At 45.2% G+C, this 23,217-nt stretch overlaps 2 protein-coding genes across 5 annotated transcripts in view; one reads left to right on the top strand and one right to left on the bottom strand.

The window, feature by feature from the left end:
- Positions 1-13,123, bottom strand: part of frmd4bb (FERM domain containing 4Bb) — a 31,589-nt gene extending 18,466 nt beyond the window's left edge. The window contains exons 1-5 of one of the 2 annotated variants that reach the window (XM_061844343.1): positions 13,040-13,123; positions 3,159-3,224; positions 2,281-2,375; positions 2,079-2,171; positions 102-186 (exon numbers count right to left, since the gene is read on the bottom strand). In XM_061844343.1, coding sequence (XP_061700327.1) covers positions 102-186; positions 2,079-2,171; positions 2,281-2,375; positions 3,159-3,224 — 339 coding nt within the window. In that variant the 5' untranslated portion in view covers positions 13,040-13,123. Of the gene's footprint in view, positions 1-101; positions 187-2,078; positions 2,172-2,280; positions 2,376-3,158; positions 3,225-7,799; positions 8,056-13,039 lie in introns of those variants that run through there. The other variant, XM_061844350.1, reaches the window with a different exon arrangement.
- A 6,499-nt stretch (positions 13,124-19,622) lies between these two features.
- The window catches only part of mitfb (melanocyte inducing transcription factor b), a 58,567-nt gene continuing 54,972 nt past the window's right edge, over positions 19,623-23,217 (top strand). For all 3 annotated transcript variants that reach the window (XM_061844317.1, XM_061844312.1, XM_061844305.1), the window contains exon 1: positions 19,623-19,864. In XM_061844317.1, the coding sequence (XP_061700301.1) occupies positions 19,761-19,864 (104 nt within the window). In that variant the 5' untranslated portion in view covers positions 19,623-19,760. The remainder of the gene's footprint in view (positions 19,865-23,217) is intronic.

Genomic DNA, 23,217 nt, shown 5'->3' with positions numbered 1-23,217 from the left:
GCCGCAGGGTTGAAAGCGTGTGACAAAAATCGCGGCTTATAGTCCGGAAATTACGGTATCTATTTTTATAGCCTTTAATGGAAAAAAAAAAAAAAACTTACATTGTAGACAGCAGATTTTGCGTTCAGGAAGAATAACTCCACTGTTATGATGTCCTTGAGCTGTGTTATGTTTTCTACATAGAATCTATGAAAGACAAATAGAGTAGACAAGTAGACAACAGTTATGGACAGACCTGTCTTTCAAGCTACACGTAATGACTAAACCGCATGCAAGGGATCTTGGCTAGGTTGGTTAGGACACTCACTGACATCCTGCTGGTCCAATCAGTATTAATATTAGTAATATACAGTGAAGAAAAAAAGTATTTGAACAATCAGAAATCATGGAGGGGTCGGAAATTTTCATCGTAGGTGCATGTCCACTGTGAGAGAGATTCTAAAAACCAAAATCCAGAAATCACAATGTAGGATTTTTTTTTTTTACGATTTATTTGTGTGATACAGCTGCAAATAAGTATTTGAACACCTGTCTATCAGCTAGAATTTTGACCCTAAAAGACCTGTTAGTCTGCCTTTAAAAGTCCACCTCCACTCCATGGATTATCCTGAACCAGATGGACCTGTGTGAGGTCATGAGCTAAGATACTTCTCCACCCCATACAATCAGTAAGACTTAAACTTGTGATATGGCCAAGACCAAAGACCTGTCCAAAGACTTCGCATCTTTGGCTAGGCCTTCTGTGTCCGAGTAAGGGTGACTGAGACGTGCCGTAACCCCCCACGTGCAAGAGCCCAATTGCCGATTGATTGAAGGATTATTAGTTTCGGGGTTGTGTTTTGCTGCAATTTACAAAATTGTACAACTCCACACAGCTGGGAAGGGCTACAGAGAAATTGCCAAGCAGCTTGGTGAAAAAAGGTCCACTGTTGGAGCAATCGTAAGAAAATGGAAGAAGCTAAACATGACTGTCAATCTTAATCGGAGTGGAGCCCCATGCAAGATATCGCCTCGTGGGGTCTCAATGATCCTTAGAAAGGTGAGGAATCAGTGCAGGACTACACGACAGGACTTGGTCAATGACCTGAAAAGAGCTGGGACCACCGTTTCCAAGGTGACTGTTGGTAATACACGAAGACGTCATGGTTTGAAATCATGCATGGCATGGAAAGTTCCCCTGCTTAAACCGGCACATTTCAAGGCCCGTCTTAAGTGTGCCAATGACCATTTGGATGATACAGAGGAGTCATGGGACAAGGTTTTGGGGTCAGATGACACCAAAATGGGACTTCTTGGTCATAATTCCACTAACCGTGTTTGGAGGAAGACGAACGATGAGTTCCATCCCAAGAACACCATCCCTACTGTGAATCATGGGGGTGGTAGCGTCATGCTTTGGGGTGTTTTTCTGCACATGGGACAGGACGACCGCACTGTATTCAGGAGAGGATGACCGTGGCCATGTATTGTGAGATTTTGTGGAACAACCTCATTCCCTCGGTCAGAGCATTGAAGATGGGTCGTGGCTGGGTCTTTCAACATGACAACGACCCGAAGCACACAGCCAGGAAAACCAAGAAGTGACTCCATAAGAAGCATATCAAGGTTCTGGCGTGGCCAAGTCAGTCTCCAGACCTAAACCCAATAGAAAATCTTTGGAGGGAGCTGAAACTCCCGTGTTTCTGAGCGACAGCCCAGAAACCCGTCTGATCTAGAGAAAATCTGTGTGGATGAGTGGGCCAAAATCCCTCCTGCAGTGTGTGCAAACCTAGTGAACAACTGCAGGAAACGTTTGACCTCTGTAATTGCAAACAAAGGCTACTGTACCAAATATGAACAATGGTTTTCTCAGGTATTCAAATGCTTATTTCGAGCTTTATCGCACAAATATATCTTTGAAAAATCATACATTGTGATTTCTGGATTTATCATTACATTATGTCTTGGAGCAGCTATCATTTATGTAATCCCATCTTTGTACGATCACGTGACTCCCACTACTGAATGTATTTGTTCACTGTGCAGTGCTGCACCCTGCAGGAGAGCTTTAGCGACGCACACGAAGGTTTCCGGTTTACCTGACCAAGAAGTTGAGCGCAATCGAGCCATGCCGCTTGGAAAAGTCGTGATCGAGAACCCTGCGGTCCATCTGCAGCCACTTGCACTGACCGCTGCAAAAGATAAGCGTGCCACGGTCAACACGTCTGCTGTCTTTGAAGCATCGCCGGCGACAACTATTCCGCCTGTTGGAACTACAGGCGAGGCCGGCCGTTGACGTACTTGTCGTTAAAAAACGCGAGTCCGAAGAACTCCTTCTCTTTGAGGTTGAAATGGGACGAGACCAGGTCGACGAGTTCGTATGACAGCAGCTTCGGCTGTGGAGGAAAATTGTGCAGATTCAACGTTAGCTCCCAAAAACACGTTTGCTCGCCTCGCCATTTTCGCGAGTCACATGATGTGCGTGGGCGTATGTGACGTGTAGTGTGCCGTTCCAAACGCTCCATTACATCGGACACCATTATGCCTAGTGCTGATTTCTTGGATTTATCCTCATCTGATGAAGAAATAGCAGTATCGGTTGATCGGGAAGATGGAGGAATACTTCCGTGCAGATTTGAACCTGTGGCTGTAATTAATGTCGAATGTTCGGACCGTTCTTCGGGCGGAATGACTACTTCGGAATGTCTGACTACTCTGAGGCCTACGCGCCACATAAGTGCGTAAACAAAGGCCCCCGGGAGCTCCGGGCCGGCAGACGTGGATGGTTCTCCGGACGGGAATGATGCCTCTGCCTCGAAGTCCTGCGTTTGGGTCCACCCCCGAACCGGAGATTTGTGACAATTGTGAATGCTCCCCTTTTCCCACTCAGAATGTTATTTGATTACATCGAACCTTCACTGAATATCCTCTTCCTCCCCCTTAAATGACTCAAACATCTCCATTTCTCCATTTTACCGATTTTTTTTTTGACCTATCAATACAGTAAAACGAAACTTTTTCAAACAGCCCAACAGTGTGAAATACAGCAAATGTGAGGGTTTATCCACAGTGGGGTGTGAATTCTCTCCACATGGCTGACTGGAGCAACTCCCTTCTGGATGCACAATGAGGCTTCTCAGTTATTATACAAATATTGACCATCTCCAGGTCATTCGTACCTGAACCAGCAGCTCCAGCTTCCTGTCATCCAGCAGCTGAACTTGACACAGTCTGCCCTCGGTCATCTACAGGGACACAAAGAGAGGAAATTATAGCACGCTCTCCCACTTCACACCCCACGGGCATCATTTTTAATAAATGATGCCCGAAAACTGCGATATAAGACGGTCATCAGTTGAAGTCACAAAACGGCACATTCGGACCAAAATATTTCACGTCACAGTCGCTGCAGTGAGCTAATACGAAACGCAGCGATCCTTCTTAACGAAATTCCAACCTCGCGAGCCACAATGAAGGCATTGTCTCGAAGATTTGTCGCCATAATAACTCGAGCAGGAATTTGAGGTACGTCACAACGCTTTCACGGCACGCTTCTTAGCGTATGATTGCAAGAAGTATCCGGCACGTCAACAAGTAAACAATTCTGCCACTCTTTCCAGCCTAAAACTGCCCAAAACAAATCTGATTGCGATGGAAGTCAACAACATTTTCCAGTGAGATCATTTTTCCTAGCGTCGTTACAATAAACGTCACTGGGCTGTCCGTCGCTGCATCAAATTGTCAGGTCAAATGACACATTCGGGCCACCGTCCAAAATATCTTGGGGGGGAAAAGCAATCTGGCCCCTCATCTCGTTCCGTCGCGGAGAAAGAAGCGACGCCCGTACCTGGTAAAGCTCTCCAGGAGGAGTGCAGCTGCAAATCAATTCCTGACTCATCCCTTTCGTGGCGCTTTTCTTGCGGGTCCTCGAGGAAACAAACGCTGCAAAGCCTCTCGCCGCTATGCGGGGCTTTCTGGGTTCGCGACGGCTTAGTGACCGCTTCGTATGAATTCGGCCGCTGACTTAATGGGGCCAGGACGGCTCCTGACCCGCTGCTCGATTTAGACTCAATCCGTCTGTTATCCAAGCCGCTTATCCTCACGAGGGTCGCGGGAAAGCTGGAGCCTGTCGCGACTAGCTTCAGGCGAGAGGCAGACTACACCCTGAACTGGTCGCCAGTCAGTCGCAAGGCAGATATCGACACCGTCGCTGAGCGGGAATCGATCCCACGCTGCCCGCACTAAAGGCGGCCGTGTGTACCGAGACACCACAGGTGTCAAACTCAAGGCCCGGGGGCCAGATGGAGCCCGCGAAGGCAAATCACGTGTAGGATTTTTGCAAAATCTGGACCAAAATTTCAAATTGTCACATCATGAATGATGACGTCGAGATAGTGCAAGCATTTTTGGGTTGCCAAACATCAACAGTAGTTGAAAAACCCACTACCCTTGATTTCTGGTTCCAAAACGAGTTGATAAATTTAATGTGTAAATATGACGCGTCAGGCGGCACGGTGGACCAGCTGGTAAAGCGTTGGCCTCACAGTTCTGAGGTCCCGGGGTCAATCCCGGAAACCCCCTGTGTGGAGTTTGCATGTTCTCCGTGTGCCTGCGTGGGTTTTCTCCGGGTGGGCTCTTCGGTTTCCTCCCACGTCCCAAAAAACATGCAGCATTAATTGGACACTATAAATTGCCCCTAGGTGTGATTGTGAATGCGGCTGTTTGTATCCACATGCCCTGCGATTGGCTGGCAACCAGTTTAGGGTGTGCCCCGCCTCCTGCACGTTGACACCTGGGATAGAATGAGGATAAGCGGCAGAGAAAATGGATGGATGGAATATGATGGGTCAATTAAAGATTTTCATGGTTACAGTCATAATGGCCCTCTGACAGAAACCGGAACTGCAATGTGGCCCCGCGACCATCAGAGACCCTCAATTTAGACTTTATGAATATTTTTCATAACGAAACAGAAATGTAATGTTAGCTCTTTAAATTTGGACAGAGGCCACACGCCTTGCAACCTTTTTCAATGACTCTCTGTTGCTATAAAGCTGCTTGCTTCACAATAATGTAATTGTTTGGCCCTGGCACGAATTTCATACAAACGTCTCTCTCGTGGTATCAATTAAAAACTTGCGCGCCCAATGAATCCAATTCATTTGGAGTGGAGCTTCATTTTATTGTTTATTATTTATTGTATACAAACAATTGGAAATCCTGCTTGTGTTCATTGAAGGCTTTGCCCGGTTCCGACGGACGCGCCGCAGACAACGACCCGTTCATCCCCAACAAAGGCCTGCAAAGCCTCGAGAATTTTAAGACAAGGGTTCAACCTTCGTGGAAAGAACACAACTTTTTTTTTTTTTTAATCTCAACGGACAAAGCACGTCAGACTTTTTCTGTGCTGCAGGTGACTTGTTTAGCTATCATATTTTATGTGTGCTAATTTTAATTAAAGCGTTACCTGTGCAACTCAAAGCACCAAAAAAAAAAAAAAAAATGCGTGCGTGCGTGACATTTATGGTGGCTAAAAAGTACGCAGGACAATGTAAGGAATTAATTGAAGTATTTCAATATTCAGGCGGGTCCAGACGGCAGACGCTCTCGTCTATCTTTCCCCTTTCATGCAGTATTGACGAAGGCTGGCGTGACACAATAAAGAGCTTTGTTTTCTTAAAGACGCCCAATTAGAGAAGAATACACGCTCCCAGTCAGCTGCGCCCCCCCCCCCCGACCTCAAACCGACCACCCCCCCACCGAAAATATAACTAGGGGGTATGTTAATTAGCTTGTTTCTGTAAGATGAACCGGATTTCAAGAAAATTATGGTGAATTAGTTTCTTTTTTTTTTTATCAGTCAGTTATTGTGACATTTGAGAAATATGACTTCCTGTTTCGCATGGATTTATGGATTTTTATCACCCGTAGTTCACATGGCTGACTGGTTAGTGGTGAAGATGTTAAGATCATGTTGCGCCTACGAGAATTACAGCTTTTTTTTTCAAATATCCATCCATTTTCTCCGCCGCTTATCCTCACGAGGGTCGCAGAGAGTGCCGGCTGTCAACGGGCAGGAGGCGGGGTACACCCTGAACTGGTCGCCAGCCAATCGCAGGGCACATAGAGACAAACAGCCAATCGCACTCACGATCACAACTTGGGGCAATTTAGTGTCCAATTAATGTTGCATGTTTTTGGGATGTGGGAGGAAACCAGAGTGCCACGCAGCACGGGGAGAACATGCAAACTCCACACAGGCGGGTTCGGGATTGAACCCAGGACCTCAGAACTGTGAGACCAATGCTTTACAGCTGGCCCACCATGCTGCCTTTTTTTCAAATGAAATATTGAATTCACAGAATTTGTTCAAATGGAATTAGGATATTAAGATTTTAGATGGGCGGCACGGTGGAGCAGCTGGTAAAGCGTTGGCCTCACAGTTCCGAGGTCCCGGGTTTAATCCCAGACCCGCCTGTGTGGAGTTTGCATGTTCTCCCTTTGCGTGCGTGGTTTTTCTCCGGGCGCTCCGGTTTCCTCCTATATCCTAAAATACATGCGACATTAAATTGGACACTCTAAATTGCCCCTAGGTGTGATTGTGAGTGCGACTGTTTGTATCTATGTGCCCTGCGATTGGCTGGCGACCAGTTCAGGGTGTTACCCCGCCTCCTGCCCGTTGTCAGCTGGGATAGGCTCCGGCACTCCCCGTGACCCTCGTGAGGATAAGCAAAGCAAAATTATTTGTATAGCGCATTTCATACTCGAGGTAACTCAATGTGCATTTAAACAAGATAAAAACAATAAAAATGACAAACAAAATATTTAAAAAAAGACAAGTGGATGGATGAATATTTTAGATGTTCATCCAATGATTTGTTTTTGAGGGTAGCACAAAGGCAGTAAGACAATAAAATGACACCTGTATTAACGCAACTTTTGTCTCGGACAATTGAAAAAAGTCCACCTTTCTCTAAATTGTCCATAGATGTGATGTGAATGGTTGCCTATCCGTATGTGCCTTCAAAGTGACTCGCGACCAGTCCAGGTTGTGCCCTTCCTCTCGCCCAAAATCAGTTCTACGATGTACCAGATGACAACAAGCGCAACAGAAAATGGATGGTTGGATGGATGGATGGATGGATGGATGGATGGATGGACGGACGGACGGACGGATGTCACTTGAGGTAACCGCAGTCCAACACGTTGATAAAGCACTTTTCTGCGCGGTTAATGATGAATGACTCCACCGTGTGCCGTATTTCCTCCCCCACTGGTAAGAAATGCCTACAAGCTAGCAGTTAATAGCTGAGCAACGACCATCAACTCGTGTTGAAAACCTGAAAAATATTCAAGTAAGCGGTGTGGAGCTCAAGATGGTGTCGTTAGAAATTGAAGAGTTTGTTTTCAAAACGAGACATAGGCATTTTTTTCAGAATTCGGAGCTGGATAATTTTGGCGCGAGTTTCGTAAATCTGAAAAAAATGCCTATGTGTCGTTTTGAAAACAAACTCTTCAATTGACCCCTCCGTACAGGGCACTTAACCACGCCTCCTGAAGTGACGTCACGCCACGTGCGCTGACGTAAGACAAACAGTAAAAATGGCAAATACAATACAAAACATTCTGAACTGAGACAGACTCCATGCTTCTGATTTCATTCAAATCAACGATATATTATAGATTCTAAATACAATACATTCTTAACAGAGAGAGACGCCATGCTTCTGATTTCATTCACACGTAGCAATGTTATGCTAGCGGAGAACGTCTCATTCATTTATACGAGACGTGTATTAAAAATCAAATTTAGGGCATACCTTCGTGCTAACATATGTGTTCCGGTTGATATTAGATGGATTTAGTTGATGATGCGGTCTTTGATCCATCGAAGGCATTTTTCGTACTGGGTCTTCAGTTTTGGAAAGGGTACGAATGGAACTCCACCAACTAGCCTTTCAGGATACCTGTCGTCACTATTACAAAGTCCGTGACTACACCTCTTCACCATATTTTTTGTTAAATAACCCAAATACGCGATAAAACGCTAACTAACCCTATACTGGACCATGCAATGTTGTCTGAGAAAATGGCGGGAGCAAAAACGGGCTTTGGTTTATGCAGATCTCTGGCCTCTGATTGGTCAGTGACGCGGATTGCGCAATATCCACGGAGGGGTCAATTGTCTTCGTGGGCGATGATTGGGAGATTCGTGCCAATGATGTCATCGTGCCGTCTAACTTCTTCTTCCTGACCTGAACAGGGCGTGCTGGGATAGAAGGACACGCGGCTATATTTTGCTCGCGTTTGTCCGACAAATACAATTTAATACCGTCCAGTATTTTAGCAGTACTGAGCGTAACGGTCAAGCCTGCTTCCGTGGACAAAACCGCACGATGACGCAGACGTCAGGGTGACGTTGATGTGCCAACTTTCCTGGGCCGGAGTGATCTTGCATTTCAAACTGAACTAATAAAAGGCTGACGTCATTTCCACCCTCGAGATATTGTTGCGCCTCTTGCTCACGTCACGTGGAGAATAAATATTTGAACACAAGGACTCGGAGACTTCAGTTTCTCAGCCTGGTATTATCTACTTTATACCAACATACAGTAGAACCAAAATGGAGAACTACGACCGGATCCCAGCCACATCTTTACCTTTAAAAAAGGGAAATAATTAAAATTATTAGATGGTTATTTCTTTGAAGGGGACACGGTGGAGTAGCTGAAAAGCGTTGGCCTCACAGTTCTGAGGTCCCGAGTTCAATCCCGTGTGGAGTTTGCATGTTCTCCCCGTGCCTGCGTGGGTTTTCTCCGGGTACTCCGTTTTCCTCCCACATCCCAAAAAACATGCAACATTAATTGGACACTCTAAATTGCCCGTAGGTGTGATTGTGGGTGCGGCTGTTTGTATCTATGTGCCCTGCGATTGGCTGGTGACCAGTTCAGGGTGTACCCCGCCTCCTGCCCGTTGACGGTTGGGATGAGTTTCAGCACTCCCCGTGACCCTCGTGAGGATAAGCGGCTAAGAAAATGGATGGATGGGTGATTATTTCTTGATAGGCGGCACAGTGGCGAAGTTGGAAATCACTGGCCTCCCAGTTTTGACGTCCCAAGTTCAATCCCGGACTCGCCTGTGTGGAGTTTGCATGTTCTCCCCGTGCCCGCGTGGGTTTTCTCCAGGCACTCCGGTTTTCCTCCCACATCCCAAAAACGTGCGACATTAATTGGACCCTCTAAATTGCCCGTAGGTGTTATTGCGAGTGCGGCCGTTCGTCTCGATGTGCCCTCCGATTGACTGGCAACCAGTTTGGGGTGTACCCCGCCTCCTGCCTGTTGACAGCTGGGATAGGCTCCAGCCCTCCTTGCGACCCTTGTGAGGATAAGCGGCCAAGAAAATGCATAGTTATTTCTTCATATGTACGCTACAACTTTTCATTGTTTAGTTGTAGAAAATGGCCTCAGATGTCGATAAAGTCCAAAGTTCAAGTTGGTGATTGTTGAACTCTGCACACGGATCTTATTAAAATGTTCATTTTGTATTGGATGTGATTTTTGGAGGAAGCACCGTGGTATCGCGGTTGGCACGTTTCGAGGTTCGGGTTCCAATTAAAAAAGTTGCGGCCTCCCTGTGTGGCGTCCGCAAGTCCTCCCCACGCTCGCGTGGGCTTTCTCCCGTGACTCCCACTTCCTCCCACATCCCAAGAACATGTATATGTATGTTCGCTTCACTGAAGGTGATTGACGATTGTTTGCCTGCAGTACATCCGCCACGGGGCTGACTGGACCACGCCTCTCGCCCAAAGTCAGCTTGGTATGGTTCCAGCTCACCTGCGAGTCTAATTAAGGAAACGGGGGGTCGAAACGGGATGGATCGATGGAATTTTGGTCCGAGTTAGCCGCTCAGAGTCATCTGGCATCCGAGGTACAAACCGCGCCAAACAAATATGAGCGCCCATCTAAAGAATAGAATATCAGATCGGTCTTGGCTCGGGTTAACAACGCCTTCCCCCGGCAACCTGTAAATTCAGCTACTGCGGGTCGAACGTAAAGAAGAAGAGGAAAGCGGATTTGTTGGAAGAAGAAGAAGAGGAATGCACAGAGCCTACAGCTGTGTGTAGGGAGTTTTGAATGTTGGGACGTACGTACAGTACGTGTATATCTTTTTATCAACTTTTGTTTTAAGGTTAGGTTCGGATATAACTTATGTTATCTCCCGCTATGTAGAAAAGGGGGAACTGTGAGACCGGGGGATTTCCCAGTAAGCGTCTGCTACGTACCCAGAGTTCCCCTGTTAGTAACGGATGCGCATTCATCACAAGGAAGACTTTTCAGCACGGGGGAGCGCTCGGACCGTCACACCGGCACTTCATGACAGTGCTTTAATAGTGCAGTTGGTTGAAAATGCTACGTGCCCCCCCCCCAAAAAAAAACTGGGCTGTCCGCACCATTGAAGACATGCAGCAGGGACTCCTTGCCCTGCATCTCAAGCAGAATCACACGGTTCTGGCAGTACTTTTTTGCAGAGCCTTGCAGCTTGAGTGGAAATCTTTGTAAGACAATCATGTGACGTGGCCGTCATCGTAAATCATTCTTTTTTTGTATTGATTATCAAGAGAGCTCGCTCAAATTGTCATCATCTATTCCCCCATTCCCTCAAGCCGTTGTCAACACGTGTCTCTTCCTCACATAAGAAGAAGGATAAAGCTTCAGTTCAAATGTCTTCAACGTGCTTTAATTGTCAATTCTTCAATATGCTTGACATATCCACCCATCCATTTTCTTTGCCGCTTGTCCTCACAAGGGTGGCCGGGAGTGCTGGAGCCTATCCCAGCTGTCGACGGGCAGGAGGCGGGGTACTCCCTGAACTGGTCGCCAGCCAATCGGAGGGCACATGGAGACATAATCGACGAAATCCCGATCACACCTAGCGGCAATTTAGAGTATCCGATTAAGGTTGCATGTTTTTTGGGCGCTTATTTTTCCCTTTTGTATTCAATTTCATTTGTAACTAGAGGCAATATTTTCCAGAGGAGGTGCTTTGTAACCTGAATTTTTCATTACTAAAATCTTTGTAAGGAGAGGTACCATTGTACTATCTATCCATCTTCTTAGCCGCTTATCCTCACGAGGGTCGTTGGCATGCTGGAGCACATCTCAGCTAACACTGGGCGACAGGCATGGTACACCCTGAATCTGTTGACAGCCAATCACAGGGCATATGGAGACAAATAACCGAAATCCGAAATCTATCTATCTATCTATCTATCTATCTATCTATCTATCTATCTATCTATCTATCTATCTATCTATCTATCTATCTATCTATCTATCTATCTATCTATCTATCTATCTATCTATCTATCTATCTATCTATCTATCTATCTATCTATCTATCCATTTTCTTAGCCGCTTATCCTCACTCGGGTCGTAGGCATGCTGGAGCCCATCTCAGCTAACATTGGGCGACAGGCGTGGTACACCCTGGATCTATTGACAGCCAATCACAGGGCACATGGAAATAGACAACAGCACGTGCAATCACACCTAGGGGCAATTTAGAGTATCCAATTAAGGTTGCATGTTTTTTGGGCGCTTATTTTTCCCTTTTGTATTCAATTTCATTTGTAACTAGAGGCAATATTTTCCAGAGGAGGCGCTTTGTAACCTGAATTTTTCATTACTAAAATGTTTGTAAGTAGAGGTACCACTATACTATCCATCCATCCATCCATCCATCCATTTTCTTAGCTGCTTATCCTCACTCGGGTCGTCGGCATGCTCCAGCCTATCTCAGCTAACACTAGGCGACAGGCGTGAAATTACGGTACATCAATATAACGAGCTAAATAAAACTGTCATGCACAGTATGAAAAGTAGGAACGAAATGTGAAAATATCAAACAGCCGTTGAGGTATAAATACGCAACATCAGAAAACCAAAGCAAAGAAGAAATATAAAGTAGATGACAAAAGCTGCTCAAATTTCAGCCCTTTTGTTTTTTAAATTTTCAAGGCATGATTCTGAAACGGAGGTTTGCCAAAGTTTTGAAAGAGCTGATACATTTTCAGAATATCATCCTCGCCTTGCAGGCTTCGCACACCGAACAACAAAGAATTGTATTCATGGGACAGCCGATAAAGTGTATTTTTTAGCTGCTGTGTGGTGGTGGTGGTGGGGGGGGGGGTTAATTACAGATCTTCGGCATACGACACATGCCCCGCAGAGGTCCACCGTGTTGATAAATGACGCAGGATGTCCGCTGGAACAAATAGGAAGCGCGACAAAGTTGGACACGCGTGTCCAGGAGACAAAACCCAAAGACTTCCTGTTTACGACCCCTTTAAATTCACTCAGACGTGGGACTTTTCCCACTGGGTCAATGTCTAACGTGCACTTGGCTACTTTTTTTTTCTTGCCTGACCAAAAAAAAAAACTGCATTCACACTAGGTTCGGCCATATCAATGTAAAAGCCACATTAAAAAATAAATTCACATCACCTATGGGATACAATGCAGAATTTCACATTTTCTATTATAAAGCGCACAACATGCCACATTTAAATGATGATCGCTGCAAAGTGAACCCTGTCGAAGTGATGATTCATCCACCATTTTTCATAATCGCCAAGTCACACTGGCATGATGACCGCACTGGATGGCAAAGTACATTAAAATCTACTGCTTTAAAAATTGCGAATTTGCGCTTTATCCGCCTCCATCAGCACCAGATTGTGGGGGACTGGCCCACCTCGGGGCCACCGAGAGAACAATGAATGTGTGCGTCAAAGTCTTGGGGTGGTTTCCACCTGTGCTCGCGTCTCCGAACACATCAAGTCAAATAAACGCACTCTTGTTCCTTTTTTTTTTTTTTTTTTTTTTAATGCCTCATAAAGAAACACGCGTGTTTCAAGTGGGTGGGGGTGTGTGTGGAGGGAGGGATGTTCACCCGCGTCCCTTGCCGGGGTGTCTACTTTTTGTCTCCTCGAAGCCCGGCGCAGGGGCGGCGCGCATCAGCTCCATCTCTTAAAAAAAAAAAAATGTGCCCATCTTCTTACCTCTGCTTTTGGACGTCCTTAGGAGGAGAAAATGGAGAGGCTCGCCCGCATGCCGCTCACTCCGATCAGCCGTCTCGCCGGTTGCGCTCGCCGTGGAAGGGAGTCGCCCCGCAGCCGCCCTCCATGCTCATCGCCCCCCCCCCTCCACCACCCCCTCCGGTGCGTTGCCGTCGCTGCTGCACGCGCACCACGCCTTCAACAGCCGGCTATTATGTGAACAGGCAGAGAGAGCGCCCACCTCCCTCTCCCCGCTCTCGCTCCCTTCCTCACCCGGCCGGCCGGCTTCCCAGCGAACCGCCATGTGCTGAAGGAAATCATTCAGTATTCATGTACCGCTTTCCAAGCACCTGCACGGAAAGACCCAGAACGGTGCTGAAGAACCAACCCTTTTGCCCAGGGACCTAAAAAAAAAAAAAAAAAAGTCCCCTATTGCCCACTGATATTAAAAAAAAAAAAAAAGACTGGATAGCGCATACACATCGAGCGGTACGTCGATTGGTTGAAGCCAGCCGGCCGCCATCTTGGTACTCCCAAAAGGTGTGGCGGACATGGTTTACGGGTTGGATTATGGCGGGGTTTTTCCTCAAAATTTGGCATGGAGAATTAAAACTGGTCGTGTGATCTTGACATTTTTTCAGTTCTGGTAACATGAAGGAGTTTTGGTAAGAAGTGCAAAGGAAAGACATATAACACCATAACTACCAAGAAACCTTGCATATTACCAAAGGCCGGATTTCCGTAACATGTTAACTTTTACCAAAATATGCTGTGAAGCACTATCATCATAACATAGCCAAAAATAAAAAAAAAAGGTTTTTATCATAAAAACATTAAATTTGAAGTCAATCAGTTCGATATATTTTTGGAAATAAGGACTCGTAATGGGAAAATACGTGCTAAACGAATTGTTCATTTGTTGTCTCTGCGACGTCCTATTTCAGAATTTCAACTTGTTTCCTCGCATTTGAAAATGAAATTCAATTTGCAGAGTTCTGTATTATGAAATTCATCAAACATTTCACAGAAAATGTGTTTTCTTGCTTATCCGCTGATGAAGTTTGGGAAAATATTCACATCACTATTTCGCGAATAACCCCCTGCTAAAAATGTTCTATAGAACATTTCTAAAGAATTTCTGAAGAAATGTAGAACTTTAGGACCTAAGTCCCATAGAAATTCTATAGAAATCACAGCCAAAGTCCTCAAGAATAAGTTGTTCTGTACAAATTCTATAGAATTCTATAGATTTCTATAGAATTTCTGTAAAAAAAAATTTTTTTAGCAGGGCCGTCGGCCTTTAAAGGTGACGCAGAGAGTGAACAATGAATAACAACCATAAGCAAAACTTTGTTCAAGTGAATTAAGCTCATCAGAAAATAATTAAAAAAAATTACAAACAAACTTTAACGGTGTCAAAGTAAATCTTTCTAACTTACCTGTGGAATGTTGCGTTAATCGCTGTCGCTGCACAGGTCGGCATGCTTGTTTTGGGAGTATCAAGATGGCGGATTGCGACTTCAGTTTTGGTGGCCAATGAGCCAGCCAGTCTTTTTTTTTTTTTTTTTTTTTTTTTTTGAGAGATCAGTGCTACTCCCCCCCCCGACCGATGGGTAATGCTCGCATGCACGCGACCGAAATGGGCTCTCACGCGATACAGTTTTCTTTGTCATATGCAGATTTTTTTTTTTTTTTTTACATAAAGTGCACAGATGCACACACACACACTATGAAACGCTCTCATCGACATTACAGAATTTTGTCTTTGTTTTGCTCACAGCAAGCCGACTGGCCTGAATTTTGTACCGCTCGCATAAAACTGACACACCAGTGAAACATTTGCACACGCGACTGAAAAGGTCTCACACGCGTTGCACTGAAATGCACGAGTGAGACGCTTACAGACTGGCCACAAATACATTGAAATAAACAAGAGGATGTACTTCGCGTTACTGCTGAGAGGTGGATGGAGAAGAAGGGGAGGCTGTGCTTAGCTATTGCCAAGGAACCTGGTCCTCAGTCCTCTCCATTTTGACAAGTATCAAAGAACCTTGATCATTGTATCCGACAGTGGACCGGAACCCTTCACATGTGCTAAAATACGAGCTTTGTCTTTAATAATTGTCACCACGGTCGACCGATTGAAGCCTTGGCGGTGTTGGCGTCGTCCCTTTCTCCAATCTTTTTATGATCTTGAGCTTCGTTTCCACGGCAATGGATTTTGTTTTGGCCGCAGAAGCGTTGCGAAAAGACACGGCTTTCTTCTTTTGGGCCATAATGTCGAAAAAAAGAGGGCGAAAAATGCGAAGATATTCCCGGCGGGCAAACACGGACGAGCGTTAGCCAGACAAAATGGCGGACGGGGGACCGGCGTTGCAAAGTCGAAACGTCTTAGCTCGGGACCGTCTTAACCCGAGGACTCCCTGTATTCGGTATTCAGTATAAAACGAGTCTACTCCATTGCTGCGACTCAAACAAGATGTTAAAGTACGCCGTAATACAAGAGAATAGTAATAGAAATAATGTCCTACTTTGTAAGCCAGTAATAGCTCGGCTAATTTTGCGGCAGACCTCCACCAAACGACAGCATACAGCTGATCGAGATCGTCGGTGTGGGTTTCACGTTTGGTGACACCGCTGAAATATTCATGACTATCTGTTACAAAGACTCCGCCGGTCATTTTCCTGGCAACGTTATAACCTCAGTGACGTCACAAAAGCACGATTTGACCAGACGATTTCGACAGTGTATTACACATTAATATAGAGCCTTTATGCTGAGTGTGACTTGCCCCCCCCCAACCCCCCAGCCCCTCCTTGCGCTTGGCATTGTGATATCAGACATGAATAATTATCCCATTAAGATCCCCCAGAACCATCTGTCCAGTCAGTCTCCTCCTAGAACATGCTCACAAACAAAAGACCCTCATTGCCCTCGTTACCGTCATTAGGAATCGAAGCTCCTGCCGGACTCTGACGAGACAACTGTGAGAGTGCCCGCGTAGATTTTTACATCAACAGCGTCGAGGTGACATCGTCACTGTTTTACTCAAGCTTCCACGTTTGTGACAACATTTCACATCTATGGATGTTCTTTGCCTTAATCATGAGGTAAAGCTTTGTAAATCTGTGTCTTGACAGCGTGTTGAAAAATGATTAATAGCGAGGCAAATCAGTTGGACTTCTAATATTTTATATCACAGGTGTCAAACGCAAGGCACCGGCGGCCAGCTCTGGCTCGCCAGGTGATCTTATGCGGCCCGCGAAGGCAAACCTAGCTTGCCGACTTCCATGATTCTTGTGAAAATCTGAACCAATATTTCAAATTGTCATTTATTCATCCATCCATCCATCTTCTTAGCTGCTCATCCTAATAAGAGTCGCAGGAGCAGCTGTCAACGGGCAGGGGTACACCCTGAACTGGTTGCCAGCCAATCACAGGGCACATAGAGACAAACAGCCAATCACACCTAGGGGCAATTCAAAGTGTCCAATTTAATGTCGCATGTTTTAAGAATGCGGGAGGAAACCGGAGTGCCCGGAGGAAACCCGCGCAGGCAAAGGGGAGAACATGCAAACTCCACACAGGCGGGTCTGGGATTGAACCCGGGACCTCAGAACTGTGAGGCCAATGCTTTACAGCTGCGCCACCGTGCTGCCTTTTTTTTCCCGAATAAAATATTGAATTTACAGAATTTGTTCAAATGGAATTAGGATATTAAGATTTTAGATGGGCAGCACGGTGGTGCACCCTGAACTGGTTGCCAGGCAATCGCATCGAGACAAACAGCTGCACTCTCTCAATCACACCTAGTGACAATTTAAACTACATTTTAGGGTTTCCAATTAATGTTGCATGTTTTTGGAATGTGGGAGGATAAAACCCACGCAGGCACAGGGAGACCATGCAAACGCCGCACAGGGAGGGTCGGGATCAAACCCGGGACCTCAGAACTGTGAGGCCAATGATTTCCACCCACCGTGCCACCTATAAAGAAATAAGCATCCATCCAGCCATTTTCTTAGCCGCTTATCCTCACGAGGGTCGCAGGGAGCGCTGGAGCCCGGGATCGAACCCGGGTCCTCAGAGCTGTGAGGTCAACGCTTTCCAGCTGCTCCACCGTTTTAGATTATTTTAATGTCTTTGAAGAAACCTCTCAAATTATGAGTCATATCAGAGTTACGAGGCATTTGATAAGCTTTACGCATCTGAAAATGGTCATTTGTTGAAGCAGCAAGTAAAAATTACTGTGTGTACATATAATATAGTACACAATATAGTGATAGGTCAACCAAGTCCGTTTTGGTAATTTCCTTTGAGATGGTGCTTGAAGATGATTTTGTGACTGAAAACATAATTCTCGTTTTGCTCCGCAAACTTTCCGGAGGCCGCGTTCACACCTTGAGGGACGCATTAAACCTGCGACTTTGTGAGGGAATCATATTTAAACGTGACAATTTTCCAAGAAATTCACGAAGAAACTCCGAAGACGTTTCATGGGTGCAAGAATTGTCAAGTTGCGATCAAGTGAGGACGTCCCGCCCCCAAATCGTAACTTGTTTTTGTTTGAAACAGCTTTTTGATTTCAGTAAATACAGGATGACCTCCTAACGCTGCAAATTCAAAACCTGCCAAATGTCTTCAATCTTTGGACAAGCGCATTTTCATTTTTTTTTGGATTGTTCATAAAAAGAGTGTTAGCGTTGGGAGGTTTATTAAAAAAAACATTTGCATATTAATTCGGAACACAGTGTGTCAACTCCGGCCGGATACGAATCTCTCCCGTCCTGCGTTAAAACCAATTGGAGGCGTTTATGGGTGTCATTTGAATCATATTTACATTTGTAATAAGTGCTGTTGAACCAGTTCTCCAGGATGAGGCGAGTGCAAATATTGATTTTGCATTTGGCAGAGGCAATTGTGTCCCCCTGCGGCCTCAGACAAAGCTTTAACTGCTTTACACTGCCACCAAGTGTTCGCTGGGCGTCCACGGCTTGACTTCAAGGAGCTACTCACTAAATCCAGATTATTGTGCAAGATAATAATAATAAGGCGGAACGGTGGATCAGCTGTAAAGCATTGGCCTCACAGTTCTGAGGTCCCGGTTTAATCCCGGACTTGCCTGTGTGGAGTTTGCATGTTCTCCCCGTGCCTGCGTTGGTTTCCTCCAGGCACTCCGGTTTCTTCCCGCATCCCTAAAACATGCGGCATTAAATTGGACACTCGAAATTGCCCCGAGGTGTGATCGTGAGTGCGGCCGTTTGTCTCCATGTGGACTGCGATTCGCTGGCGACCAGTTCAGGGTGTACCCCGCCTCCTGCCCGTTGACAGCTGGGATAGCCTCCGGCACTCCCTGCGACCCTTGTGAGGATAAGCGGCTAACAAAATGGATGGACGGATGGATAATAACAATCATAAAAGGGTGTTACGGTGGCTCAGATGGTAAAGTGTTGGCCTCACAGTTCTGAGGTCCCGGGTTCAATCCCAGCCCCGCCTGTGTGGAGTTTGCAAGTTCTCCACGTGCCTGCGTGGCTTTTCTCCGGGTGGGCACTCCAGTTTCCTCCCACATCCCAAAAACACGCGACGTGAATTGGACACCCTAAATTGCGGCTGCTTGTCTTAATGTGCCCTGAGGATTGGCTGGCGACCAGTTCAGGGTGTACCCCGCCTCCTGCGTTGACAGCTGGGATAGGCCCCAAGACTCCTCGTGACCCTCGTGAGGATAAGCGGCAAATAAAATGGATGGATGGATAGTAATAAAAGACTTTGGTCATACTAGAAATACTGACTTAACTCATTTACTGAAATGAAAGGAAAAAAAAGTTACAGATAGAATTACAAATACAAAGGTATAAAGAAAAAAATACTTCTTTATTGTCAGTTTGACACCTAATAGGTTACCCGTTTTGATGATGTGAGATCTTCTCTGCACGAAATAATTTCTTAAAATTTTGCATATATAGTGCTCATATTGAAAAGAGGGGTAAAAATACACGGCGGTTGTTGTTGTTGGGTCAATACTATCAAAACAATTGTTTGATTAATGTGTCCCCGTATCTTTTAGCTCCTGTGTCCAAATTTGATACATTTCATATTGTTCCACAAATTTATACGCGAGTCCCCCATGTTTGTTTTTTTTACAGCAGCTCTTGACCTCGGTTGACCTTAGCCCTCATTTCTTTTTAACGTTTTTTGGTCGTGGAGGTTGAAAAAAGTGCTTATTTTGATCAAGTTAAGCATAAGTCGCCCTCCACATCTGTTTTCAAATGTAAAGGAAGTCGTCAGTTTTGTTGCATTGCTCAGGAACGTTTTGGGGATGAATTTTCCAGCTTCCCCTGGAAAAAAATAAATAAAAATAAACAAACGTAAAATATTGGAACATTAAAGATAAATATGTTCAGGTACATGGAAACAAATGTTTGGTACTTGGTGCTGGATGAAATCTCGAAACGTGAAAGCAAAAATGTGAGCCATCCAAGCGGAGCCAATAGGATGCACGATGACGTCGCCGGCCGCGGTGCACGACGGTCGTCGTAGTTCGTCGGGCCCCGAGGGCGCCGGCAGTGAGTTAGCGGCTCCGCGTCGAGGACTACACAGCTCCGAGTGCCGGGCAGATGCAGTTCGCGGTGTCAGCGCTGCGCTGGGTCGACGTGCGGTGCCACAAGAAGCCGCTTTCGCGAGTTCTCCGCCGTTAAAAAAAAAAAAGTTGACGTTTTCGCAAGCATGCAGTCAGAATCGGGGATCGTTCCCGACTTCGATGATGGAGACGACTTACAAGAGGAGCCCAAAACGTATTACGAGCTCAAGAGTCAGCCCTTGAAAAGCAGGTCAGTAGTTATTTGGCACGCAGAGGTGCTTTTTGGTGTTGAGGTGATAATGAGGCCGCGGACCTCTCGTAAAGTCCTGTTCGGGGGCGAGTTGTGGGCTTCGCGCTGACCCAGAGTGCCTCTCATTGTTGATGTTTTTTTTTTTTTTTTTGCTTCTGGCCGCACGCTGTTATGCAACATTTGGGTGTTGTCTTGTTAACATCCACTTCAAATATTAGCTCTGTAAGAGCAGACGGGTCAGAGTGCATCATCGAGATGCTTATAGAAATATGGATGTGATCCAATGAGTATAGCAAATTTATTGATATAGCGCATTTCACACGCGGGGTAATTAAGTCAATGTGATATACATAATTAAGAGCACATAAAAGCGAAGTGAAAAACATTAAAAAGAAAGAGGGGAAAAAACAAGAGCATAGTTCAAACAGTGGACAGTGTAAGAAATAAAACTTAAAAATGGAAATGCTAAAAAAAAAAGCATGAGGAAAAAACTCATTTTTTTCAAACAAATTTATTTGTATGGCACATTTCATACACGAGGTAACACAATGTGCTTTACATGATTAAAGGCATTTGAAAACAAAGACAAAACATTTAAAACGGGATAAAAACAATAAAAATGACAAAATATTTAAAAAAAGAAAATTAAAACCGCATAGAGTACAAGTAATATGATAAAAAAATTGGACATATATTCTGAAAAGCATGAGAAAGAACTCATTTTTTTCAAATAAATTTATTTTTATAGCACATTTCATACACAAGGTATTGTGCTTTACATGATTAAAGGCATTTGAAAAAAAAGATAAAACATTTAAAATGGGATGAAAACAATAAAAATGACAAACAAAAATTTTTAAAAAAAGACAATTAAAACCGCATAGAGTCCAAGTAATATGATCAAAAATTTGACATATATTCTAAAAAGCATGAGAAAAAAACTCATTTTTTTTCAAACAAATTTATTTGTATAGCACATTTCATACACAAGATAACGCAATGTGCTTTACATGATTAAAGGCATTTGAAAACAAAGATAAAACATTTAAAACGGGACAAAAACAATAAAAATGACAAACAAAATGTAAAGAAAAAAAAAACAATCAAAACTGTATAGAGTGCAATTAGTATGATCAAAAATTGGACATATATTCTAAAAAGCATGAGAAAAAAGAAGAGTTTTCAACCTGGATTTAAAAAGATTCCCACTTGGGGCTGATGTCACTCCGTCTCTCGCTTTGTACTCTGTGCTCCAGTATTTGACCCGGATCCGTCGATCTCGCAGGGCACACAGAGACAGACAACAGCCGCACTCGCAATCACACCTAGGGGCAATTTAGAGTGGCCACATTGTACTTGCGGTTTCCCTCGGAGGGCCGTTGTGGCTGTGATACCATTAAAAAAAAAAATCTTTAACCGCCTTGTCATATTTACAAATGAAATTTACGAACTAGTTTTGGAATCAGAAGTCAAGGGTAATCATGTAAGTTTGATGCGCATGATTTGCCTCTGCGGGCCACACGAAATCATGCGACGGGCCGGATCTGGCCCCCAGGCCTTGACTTTGACACCTGTGTAGTGGTACACACGCGGCGTGGGATCGATTCCCGCTCGGTGATCGTGTTGATATCCACGCTGCGACTGAGTGGTGACCGGTTCAGGGTGTATTCGGCCTTTCGCCGAAGCTGGCTGGGTTCCTGTCACCCTGGTGAGGATAAGCAGCTTGGAAAATGGATGGGTGGATTGATATATACACATATCCGTACGTTTACTGCGTTCGTCTTTCCGAGACGTCCATCGCGAACATGAACGCTCGGCGACAAGTTGGCGAATGGCCCGTGTTGAAGCATTGATGGGGATGTTTCAAGACTGGCCGCAAGTTGACAAAATATACCCGCATGTGCGTTAATCACAAGGAGACTTTTGAGCATTGGGAGCGCTCAGACCGTCACACCGGCCTCCAGATTACACTGGTTTGTGCCCCCATATTGCTGCATTAACTACATCAAAAGAATACTATATAAATATACGCTAGCCTTTGGATTCAGATACACTGTACATGACAGCCACGCGGAGTGAATGTCTTTTTCGAAGCTGATCAATGACGCCATTGATCGGATGGACGAGTAACAGTATGACATTAAAACCGATCAGCCAATCAGGATAAAATGGCAAATGTCAACCGATTCCCACCAGGCCCATAAAAATCTAGTATGTAATATGTAGTAATAAAATATCCCAAGGAATAAAAAAAAGTCGAGCATGATTCACCCGTTAGGCTGACCCTTCTGAAAATTTGCCCATTATCAATCAATCAATCAATCAATCAATCAATCAATCAATCAATCAATCAATCATAATACATGCAGCTCAAACCGCTACACATTAACTAAAATATTTTAAAAGAGGGTGGCACGGTGGAGCAGCTGATAAAATGTTGCCCTCACAGTCCTGAGGACTCGGGTTCGATCCCGGTCCCGCCTATGTGGAGTTTGCATGTTCTCCCCCGTGCCTGCGTGTTTTTCCTCCGTGCACTCCGGTTCCCTCCCACATTCCCGAAAACATGCAACATTAATTGGACACTCTAAATTGCCCCTAGGTGTGATTGTGAGCGCGGCTGTTTGTCGCCATGTGCCCTGCGATTGGCTGGCGACCAGTTCAGGGTGTACGCCGCCTCCTGCCCGTTGACAGCTGGGTTAGGCTACGGCACTCCCCGCGACCCTTGTGAGGATAAGCGACAAAGAAAACTGATGGATGGCTTTTAAAAGAGACAAATACACGCACATAGACATGCGCACACATACTGATTAAAAGTAATATTGTAATAACCTGAGCCTGAGGAAGCCTTTTGGGACCAGAACTTAAGTCCACCAAGATGGACCGGTACAGGCGCAAAATGAGAGCCTGCACCTATGGCTACCGTGGACCCCAAAATGCAGGACCACCATCGTGGGCTATCGCAGATCCCAGTGCACAGGGCTCCCCCTAAGGAAACATCACAAACAATTAAAAAAAAAATATCCCCCCAAAATATTGATCCAACCTATAAATATATGGACTAAAATGACAAAAACGACAATGTTCTTACTGCGCATTTAGTTTGGCTGGCAGATAACGGTAAAAATTGAAATGATTTTTGGTTCCCCCAGCATTTAGAACATCAGTATGTATTTATTTGGAGTTTCCCGACTCGTCTCCGCGCAGTTATGTCAGATCCAACATGGCTTCCCCCGTCGGGGCGCGTCAACACCGTGATGTAACTCCCGGCGTGCGAGACCCGCCAGCGCGCCCGCGCAACGCCGGCGACGATTTCGTGGACAACGGTGACGTCGTGCAGCAGAATGTTGTCTGTT

This window comes from Syngnathoides biaculeatus, chromosome 2 (genome assembly GCF_019802595.1).
Source record: "Syngnathoides biaculeatus isolate LvHL_M chromosome 2, ASM1980259v1, whole genome shotgun sequence".
Lineage (NCBI taxonomy): Eukaryota > Metazoa > Chordata > Actinopteri > Syngnathiformes > Syngnathidae > Syngnathoides > Syngnathoides biaculeatus.
The sequence above is the reverse complement of the archived record's forward strand: the minus strand, read 5'-3'. Positions and strand labels throughout refer to the sequence as shown.